Source organism: Elephantulus edwardii, unplaced genomic scaffold (assembly GCF_000299155.1).
Source record: "Elephantulus edwardii isolate Elephantulus edwardi_28Jun2011 unplaced genomic scaffold, EleEdw1.0 scaffold00045, whole genome shotgun sequence".
In the NCBI taxonomy this organism is placed as follows: Eukaryota; Metazoa; Chordata; class Mammalia; order Macroscelidea; family Macroscelididae; genus Elephantulus; species Elephantulus edwardii.
This window is the reverse complement of record NW_006399795.1, coordinates 18,392,019-18,401,432: the sequence shown is the minus strand read 5'-3', so window position 1 is coordinate 18,401,432 and position 9,414 is coordinate 18,392,019. Positions and strand designations below refer to the sequence as shown.

The following is a 9,414-nucleotide window of genomic DNA, read 5'->3' as shown; positions in this document are numbered from 1 at the left end:
CACATCCCTGGCATACACCCTTCCCAATTTTGAACCATGCAGTGTTTCCTTGCTCTGTTCTGACGACTGCCTCTTCGTCCAAGTATAAGGTTTTGCATTAGCATGATCAAGTGTTCTGGGATTCCCATTCTTCTCAGAGTCTGCCACAGTTTGTTATGGTCCACACAGCCAAACGCCTTTGCGTAATCAATGAAACACAGACAGACATTCCTCTGGCATTCCCTGCTTTCAGCAAAGATCCATTTGCTACAATATCCCTAGTACCTCAACCCCTTCTAAAACCAGCCTGGACTTCCAGCAGTTCTCTGCTGGTGTGCTGTTCCAGGCGTTTTGGATAATCTTCAGTAGAATCTTGCTTGCTTGTGAAATCAATGATACTGTTCTATAGTTTCCACACTCTGTTGGGTCACCCTTCTTTGGAATGGGAACAAATATAGATCTCTTCCAGTCAGTTGGCCGAGTGGTTGTTCTCCAGATTTCTTGTCACAACTTGATGAGCACGTCCAGGGCAGCATCTTTTAGCTGAAATATGTCAATTGGTATACCATCTATTTATTCCTGGGGCCTTATTTTTTGCTATTTTCTTCAAAGCAGCTTGAGCTTCTCCTTCATCACCATAGGCTCTTGCTCATACGTTGTTTCATTAAATTCTTCTGTGTTTGCCAATTCCTTTTGATACAGTGACTCAGTATATTCTTTCCATCTTCTTTTAATACCTCCTGGGTCATTTAATATTCTTCCTAAAGCATCCTTGATTATAGCAACTCAAGGTTTGAATTTGTTCTGCAGTTCTTTGAGCTTAAGAAATGCTGAGTGAGCTCAGCCGTTTTGATTTTCTGACTCCAGCTCCTTGCACATTTCATTTCAATATTTTACTTTGTCATCCTGCACTGGCAGATAGACTTAGCAAGTAAATATTCAGTTAGCATTGTGGAAAGGATGTATGGGAATTAGAGTTAAGAGTTGGCTGATGGATGGCTGGAGAGATGAAATGGAGGGTAGAAGGATGGATGGAGAGATGGTTAGGGATAGAAGTGAGACTGGGTTGGGAATGGATGAATTGATGAAAAAGTAAGTAGGAGATAGGGAATGGATGGAGTTCTGGATGGGAGGAATGGTAGAAGGGATAGGGGATAGATGTTTGAAATGGAAGGGGATGTATAGTGGGATGGGTGGGGAGATGAGATTTGATTGGGTAAATGGATAGGTGGTGGACAATATAGATGGATGAGTAGATAGTTGGATGATGGGTGGGTGGAAAGGAAGATGTCTATAAGGGTGGTGACTAGATGAAGGTGGATAGGGGTTTAGGGTGAAGGAGAACAGATGGGAAAATAGTCTCCTGTCCTCTGGGGCTTGCAGATTGTTGGACCAAGATCCCTTTTGGGGTTAGACTGGCCTCCTGGCTTCTCTGGGAGACAGGGGCTGAGGAGGGGAAGTTTTGTCATTGAGGCTGGTTTTTTGGCCTGCTTGGCGGTGCTTACATCTGCCTCTTTGTCTTGGGAAGGCTTGTCGCCTGGCCAGGGCGGGGGGGTGGAGCTCCTGTCCCCCCTTGGCCCTCCTAGCGGCACCATGACTCCAGCAGCATCCTTAGGAGGGACTGTGTTCCCCCACGCCCCACCACCCCCAGTATTATATAACTTGTTTGTTCCGACTTCCTTTTTCTGCGACCCAGGGGGAGAAAAAGTAAGAGAAACTTATTCTCCTTTCCCTCTCAAGGGACCCACAAAACCCTGGCTGCCGAGTGGAGATGGCCATTAACGATGGCGCTGAGCCTCGGAGGGGACGTGGCTGCTGAGGCCAGGGGCTTGCGTAAGGAGGTGGGGTCCTTACTGCCAGTCCATGTCCACACAAAAGACACTTGTTCTCCAGGAGCCCCCTCCCATCTCAGAACATGGGCTATGAGGAAAGGAGGCTGGTATCCACACAGGCCGTTCTGTTGGGGGAGGCGGAATTCTCCTGGGATTCGTACGCCCCAGCTAGAATACCATGGGCATGATGTCCAGTGGCCGAGTTCCGGAGATTTCTGGAGTGTTTTGGAGGAGGATTTTTGCCGCCGTGGCAGCTTTTCAGACATCAGGCCTTGGTCATCCTTGCTTCTCCACCCATCATTCCCACAGATATGGACACGGCCCAGTTTTGCCATATTGTGCTGCTCCTGAGTGTGAGGTGAGAGTGTGCAGCAAAGGCTGGACTTCTGGGATGTCTGTGCGCTCACCAGGGTTGATGGGCATGGCTCATGTAGACTTTAATAGACCTCTTTTCCTCAGATTATCTCCCCTAGACCCTAAATTTTCTGAAAGAATCCACCCCACCCTCTGCTGGGGAGACTAGGCTGGTGCAGCCTCCCAGGAAGAAGGTTCTCTGTCCTTTGTCTTTTTCTTCATTTCAGTGGAAGAGAAAGGTCTGATTTCTAGCCTTCATGGTTCAGACATAACCTGTCCTCTTATGATGTACAGGAAGGTTTGGTGGATGCTCTGTCTGGCCCAGGTGTCCCTCGGTCCTCCTGCTATCTTGCAGAAGCAGGTCAGATACCTAGGGACAATGCCAGACTGCACTTGCTGTGTGGCTGATACCTCATGTCACATTCCATGCACTAGATCACACTGTGGGTGACTTAACTACCCACCTGTTTGTCAGGGTCAACCAAGCCATGAAGGATGCCACCTAGAGCGACAGTTAGCCTATCATATGGGCCCTAAACATATCAGCTCCAGTGGTTTTTAGGGAGGATAGTGGCATTGTGAGTTGGTGGCCATGAGTGGAATAGTGTCAGATGGTCATGAAAGTGGAAACTGCGCTCAAGGTTGTGTTAGGCTGAGCCACTTGGCGGCGCCCTAGAGGGCATAGACCTGATCTCAAGCTGGGCGGTCTTGTGACCTCTCTTCAGGAGCACAGATCTGGGATGAAGGGGAGATGCTGGGCAGGCTGTGTAGGTTACATTTATAAGTACTCTTCTGCCCCTATACAGCTGAGCCTTTCCCCAGGACATGGTGGTATGTGGCTGGGGAGGCTGCCCATTCTCCCTCACTGAGAGGGTCTCATCCTGTGAAACCTCCCTGAGAATAGTCTTACCTTGAGCATCCCAAAAATTCTTTGACAGTTGGCATTTGGCCCCACCCCCCTTCACTTGGTAGCACTCTGGGAAGCTCTGTGATGGTATGGCGCTTGACTCCGGGGATAGTCCACCCCTATGATAGCAGTGGGCTGCTTAACTGCTGGTGTGGCCAGAGCAAGGGAACCACACTCTACGGAGTGAGGCTGGCCAGTGCTTCTCACTGAAGGCTTGAGGCTGTTTTAGATGTCAGGATGAAGGCCCTGGAGGAGGAGGAAAGAGCCAGTAGATAACCACCACATCTTGGGGCTGTGGATGGTTTCCTGTAGGCACAGTGGAGCCCTTGCTCCTTCTGCTGGATGGGACTTCACACAACACCTTTCTCTCCCATCAAGCAATGGCCGCCTCCTACAGGACCTTGATCCTGGTACCTCTTCAGCCATGATGTCCTTCCACTAGCCATTTACATGGCTCTTGTGATGTCTTATCAGGACTTCTTATCAGGACACCTGTCTGCACATGACCATTGCCTGCTTTCTTGCTTGCACAGTGCATTCCTGAAGGCAGCCTACAGTACTGGTTGCTGCAGGGGCCTGTGCTCCTATTGTCAACCGAGAAAGCCCCCCCTGTATGTGGCCTGGAGAGGGGTCTGTAGGGGAGGCTCTTTACTTCACTGACCCAAAATGTCTGGGTAGGACGAGGCGACGTTTCCAGGCCTGCTGTCTGCCTGTGAGCCCCAGGCCCTGCTTTGGAGCATAGTCCCGAGCAGCGTGGAGGGGATGAGCTGGCCTAGCCGCGCCTCTGTCCAGCTGTCTGGCGCCATGAGTGGAGCCCTTGGGCCCTCCGCTGGCTGGTCCATCCTCTCTGGTAGCCGGCCTGCAGCTGTGCGGATGGACCAGCTCTCTTAACACTTGTTAAACCTGGGCTGGAGGCCCTTCCTCCCCTCCCACCCCTTTCATACTTCTCTAGAGAGGCCTGCAGAGCATTCCCAGGCACTCTGGCACCAGATAGGCTGTGGCACCCAGCATCCCTTCGCTGAGCTGCCTGGGTGGGTGCCTTGCTGGCTGGACTCCTCGGCTCTCCTGAGCGCACTCCGCACAGTCCATGGGAAATGCTGTGATTCAGGAGGAAGTGACCGGCATCATGGGGGGACTGGAGGCCTTCCTGTGAGGGAATGGCTTCCGGAATTGAACGCACTCCGCCCGCCCTGAGGAAGTCCTGCGGGGATCTTGAGGCTTTTAAAGTCCATGTGGGGTTCGCTGGAGGATTGAGTCTGAAGATGTTTTCCAATGACACCACAAGTGTGAAATTCCGCAGGGTCAATGGTAGGACGGAGCAGGAGTGGCCCGCCCGTACCCGGAGAGCTTTTCTCTCCACGGGATGCGAGAATGTGAGCAGCCCGCAGAAGGAAGCACTGAGCAGAAGGAAGCACTGAGCAGAAGGACATGCGATCACCCGGAACCTTCCACCACTGGAGCTGAGAGAGCGGTCTCCCTGACATGGGGCTTAGGGGCGGATGAAGTGCTCCAAGGCAACAGGCTTGAGGCAGCCCTCCCCCTCTGCATTCACCTGCATCTTCTAAGTGGGAAACTTCCAGAGCTGGAGTTAGAGCTTTGGGTTTTTGCTGATGGAGTCCGGCCAGACATGAGAGGGCTCTTTTCATTTTTTTCCTCTTCTTCCTGTGAAACTGCTCCTTCAGCCTGGGCAGCTCTGTCATGAAAGGTGGGCTGAGGCCGCCTGCTCACCCGCCAGCCTGGGCAGAGGGGGACACAGATGTTTACTTCACACGTGAGTCACTCTCGCAAACGATTGTTTTTCCCTCTTAAGTCCGATGGTGGTGGCTGGCCGGCCCAAAGTTCCCGCCTGAGTCACGCTGCTCAGATTTGGTGACGAGAACTGCTGACCTTTGGCGTCCATCACAGTGTTGACCTTTCCCAGGACGTCGTTGTGGAGGGTTTAGGGTTGATGATCTCTCATCAGACGCAGGCAGGGCCGGGTGTGGCCACCACCCACTCATTCTGGAAGGCACACACCATCCCCCAAATTCAAGGATGGAGATGCAATTGAAACATTGAGTGTGACATCCAGCGGCTGGCCTGGAATTCTGTGGACAGAGCCCCAGACCTGAGGCGTCTGACTTCAAAGGCCCCTCTGGTTCTGCGAGCCAGAAACCCAACGCCCTGTGGTTAGAAAAGGAAAAGTCCAACTCAAACAAATAACGTGGACACCAGTGTTTGGGGCAGCGCTCTTCACAGCAGCCAAATGTCCGTCAGCAGGCGAACGGATAAACACAATGTGGCCCATCCACACAATGGAATATTACTCATCTGTGAGAAGAACCAGAGCTCTGATACACACTGAGCCGTGGCTGACCCTCGGAAACTTGATGCTGGGGGAGAGAAACCACACACAAGGCCACACAATGTGTGCTTCCATGTGCTATGTCCAGAACAGCCACATTCATAGTGTCAGAGTGTTGATTAGTGGTTGTCTAGAGGTGAATAGGGAGTGGCTATTAATGGGGTTAGATTTCCCTTTTGGGGTAGTAAGAATGTTCTAGAATTCTAGTTGGTAGTTATATAGCTTGGTGAATGAAATTCATTGTGCACATGAATTAAGTGTCCTAGAGCTCTAGTTTAAGGAGTGTTAGGATGCAGGGCTCCGCTTGGGAGGGCACTGCTCACCAAGTGGTCCAGAACCCTAGAAAGACAAGTTCTAGACGCAGTCCCAGGGAAGACCATGATTAGATCAAATGGGTCACCCCCTCCCTTCTGGAACCTGACTTACATCCCACCCTGGGGCCTGATGGGGTCAGCTGGACCATACCTCTAGTGGAAGTGTAGAATGCCCTCTCGAGACAATCAGAGCATTCCTGGGGCTAAAGGAAGGCATGTGACCCAGGTAAGGTTCACCTGGTTTCCATCACTGGGCTAGGGATGGAGGAGAGGAGAGCTTCCCTAAGGAATATAGAGGACTGTGGTCAGCAAGTGGACATTAGATAATCCACAACTGAAGATGTTCATGGTGGGCCCCTTCTGATAGCCACGCTATTTGTGGGCTGATTGTGCTTGCCAGTGCCCCTGCTCTTTGCTCCTCATCCTCTCTAAGATTTCTGCTCTGATCCCTTAGCTTTGTTTTCCCAGCTACAAGCATGGTGCTCTTGGTGCATCGGCCTTGGAGTACGAAGGCCTGACAGCCGTCTAATGCCTCAGCTCCTAATGTCCCATTGCTGTCTTCATGGATATATATGTAGGAGCCAGGTGCATTATGAGGAGATGGTTCTGGAATGTGATCACCATGAGGGAGATATACAGGCTTGGACAAGCAGGGTCTAGGATGATCCTGAGAGTGATGTCAAGTGAGGTGAGGGTGGTTGGAGGGCTAATGTGTGGCTCCACCTCTGTCCCCTGCTTGATACATCTGCCCCTCTGCTCCGCAGGGGACACATGCAGAGTAACCCAGGGGTACACATAACATAGACTTTAACAGACTTTCTTTTATTGTTGCTGAGCATGTTAGAGAACGGCCAGAGTAGGGAGCAGAGTCTGGTGTGTGTAGTAAGCCTCCTTAACTCTGCATGCCTCAGAGTTGGATTTGGTTGTCCCCACTGGCCTTCCGCCTCTGCCTTCCCAACTTCCTGGGCTGTGTTGCCCTCTTTCCTCCCCAGATCTCTGTTCTTTCTCTGAGTCTTTTGTCTTCTAAAGGTTCCTGATGAGACTCTCTGAGGCTGCTCCTGTCAGTAATCTAGTCTTCACACAGGTGGAGTCGGAGGGGTCAGAGGCTCCCAGATGCTGTGATGCCCCACCTGCCAGAGTGAGGCCCTTGCTGTCTGCTAGCCTGGGAAATAGCAGGCTGTGCCATTAGGCTTTATAAGCCTCACAGTCAATAACCTGGCCTTGACCTTGGCAGTAAAGATGCCCATTGTAAAGGAAGACATTTGCTGTTAAACAGCATAACAAAATGTGTTGGGGTTGCTGGTTCAGCTCGGCTGCATGCGAGGTGAAGGGCTTCAAGTCTTACAGACTTGTTTGTTTCCATGGCATTCTTTCTGTCCCGGTCTCCCGTATTCCATGAAAACTCTGGTAAGGCCAGGACACTGATCACAGCTTGGCCACACTCACCTACCTACACGGAGTGGAGCTAACACTGGGCAGAGGGGAGCAGAGACTTGTGGGGAGCTCTGCCTCCCAGAGATCTGACCAGACCTGAGCATGGCCCGAGCAGGCAGTGGGTGGCCCCCCAGGAAAGCCCTGACTTGGGCCTGACGCATCAGCTCTGATGACTCACGTGTGGGGACGGTGATGGTGGCCGTCTGGAGCCTTGGGCCGCCGCCTTCCTGGGAGCTAGCCTGTGCTGCCGCCCCCTGTCTGGGCGGCCTGAGTAATGGGTTGTCCTTCTGATGGCCACTGGGCGGTGGGGCCTTAGTCATCGCTGGGCTCCCTGCCCTTCTGCCACCCCTGCCTCACCAGCCATCTTCTCTAACTCTGGCTCCCTTACCTCTGCCTGAGCCTGAGGGCAATGGGACCTGGGGCATGAGCATAAGAGAAATGGGGCTGGGGCTCAGGGGCCCTCATTCCCTTATAAAAAGGACTGGGTGCTATGAATATTAGTCAGAATGTGAGGTCCTGGCCTGGGGGGATGATGCAGGGGCCCAGGAGATGGTGTCCTCTCACTCCTTTGTTGCTTGGACCACGAGTTCTTGGCTCTTGGGGAGATGTTAATATCTGGGACTGTGAGGGCAGCACATATATAGGAGTCCAGGCTACCTCAGCAAACCCCTTCCCTGTGCTCTGTGGAACTCACGAACTCCACCCTGTGACGTCATCACTGTTGAGCCATCAGACCCCCAGCCTGATTCCAAAGACCCCTCTGTTCTGGTGTTTCCTTCTTCCCCTTCTTCAAGGCTTCTTTTACCCAGTAAAGATAGTGGGGAAGCGGTCCAGGCTGTTCTACCCCCTTGTCTGCAGACGCTGTGCCTGCCCAGGTCTCAGTCCTTCCAGACACACTCCTTGTGCTGCAGGCAGTGCAGCATCCTCCAAACTGAGCCCTCTTCCAGACCGGGCACCTTGGGTCCTGTCCCAAGGACACAGTATAAATGGCCTGAGCTCTCGGCAGTGGAATGACTCCTCCAGAGCTGTTTGTATCACCTTTGAAGCACTGTTTGCATCTCCTTTGAAGAACTTTATAAGTGTGACAGTCGCTGCTGTAACAAAGGACTACACGGGTGGGTAGCTCACAACAGCTCCTCTCACAGCCCTAGTCCAGAGTCTGCAGTCAAGGTGTCAGCAGGGCCCAGTTCCCCTCTTCCTCCTTTCCTACTTCTGTGGGCTCAAGGTGTTCTAGGGCGTGTGGCTAGGACTAAAGTCTGTCACATGGCCATCTTCTCTCTGTGTCCAATGTCCTTCTTACATCGTTAATTGCATTAAGGGACCACCCTTCTTCAAGGTTTTTGTTGTATACTGTAGAGTTGGAACCGACCCATGGCTGACCCTCCAGTGGGTTTTCAGAGGCAGTTAATCACATAGGAGGAGATTGCCCATCCTTCTCCTGTGGAGCAGCTGGTGGCCTTGAGCGGTGTGCCTTTAGGATTGCAGCACAGCTTCCTGCCACTAAGCCTTCTTCAGGGTAACCTCATCTTAACTACATCTGCAAAGATCTATTTCTAAACTGTTGCACTCACAGATTCTGGGTGGATGTAAATATTGGTGTCACTATCCAATTCAGTCAAACTTATATCTATTTTTGGCTCCTAGAATCGATGCTATGGTGCTCCTACTATCCTCCTACTGTCTTGACATGCCTGAGCATGTCTTCAAACTTTGTGACATTCAATTGGTGAGTCAAGGACAGGTGTCTTTAGAGTGTTCCTTGAGTAACCACACTTCACTAGAGGCTGTCCCACTTCACCCCCACTAATAAAAGAGTGGTCCCCCTCCCTCTTCCCTCCCATGTGTGTTGGGCTGCCGACAACTGTGAGTGGATTTTACTATGAAAGGAGCTAACTTTTCTGGCTGATTGTGTTTCCTCTGAACCTCCAGTCCACACCATTTTGTACTTGATGAGATTTTGTATTGCGTTCTTGGTGCTATTGAGCTCCCGTGGGTAGTGGTAAGAAATTATACTGCCAACCCAAAGGCACTTGGTTCGAATCCTCCAAATACTCCATGGGAGAAACATGAGAAATCACTTCTTGTGCAGTTTACCACCTCTGAAAAGCCACTGGTGAGTCAGCTATGAGTCAGTTCTGACTCAATAGTACAAAACAACAACATTTACATCTTGAGGCATGTTGTTGTTGTTATGTGCCATCGAGTCGTTTCCACTCATAGCACAACAGCTCTAAACCCTGCTCTATCCTG

At 51.5% G+C, this 9,414-nt stretch overlaps 1 protein-coding gene across 1 annotated transcript in view; it reads left to right on the top strand.

Moving 5' to 3' along the window:
- Positions 1–1,763: 1,763 nt before the first annotated feature.
- The window catches only part of KLHL26 (kelch-like family member 26), a 17,177-nt gene continuing 9,526 nt past the window's right edge, over positions 1,764–9,414 (top strand). The window contains exons 1-2 of the mRNA XM_006885974.1: positions 1,764–1,812; positions 2,121–2,169. Coding sequence (XP_006886036.1) covers positions 1,764–1,812; positions 2,121–2,169 — 98 coding nt within the window. The remainder of the gene's footprint in view (positions 1,813–2,120; positions 2,170–9,414) is intronic.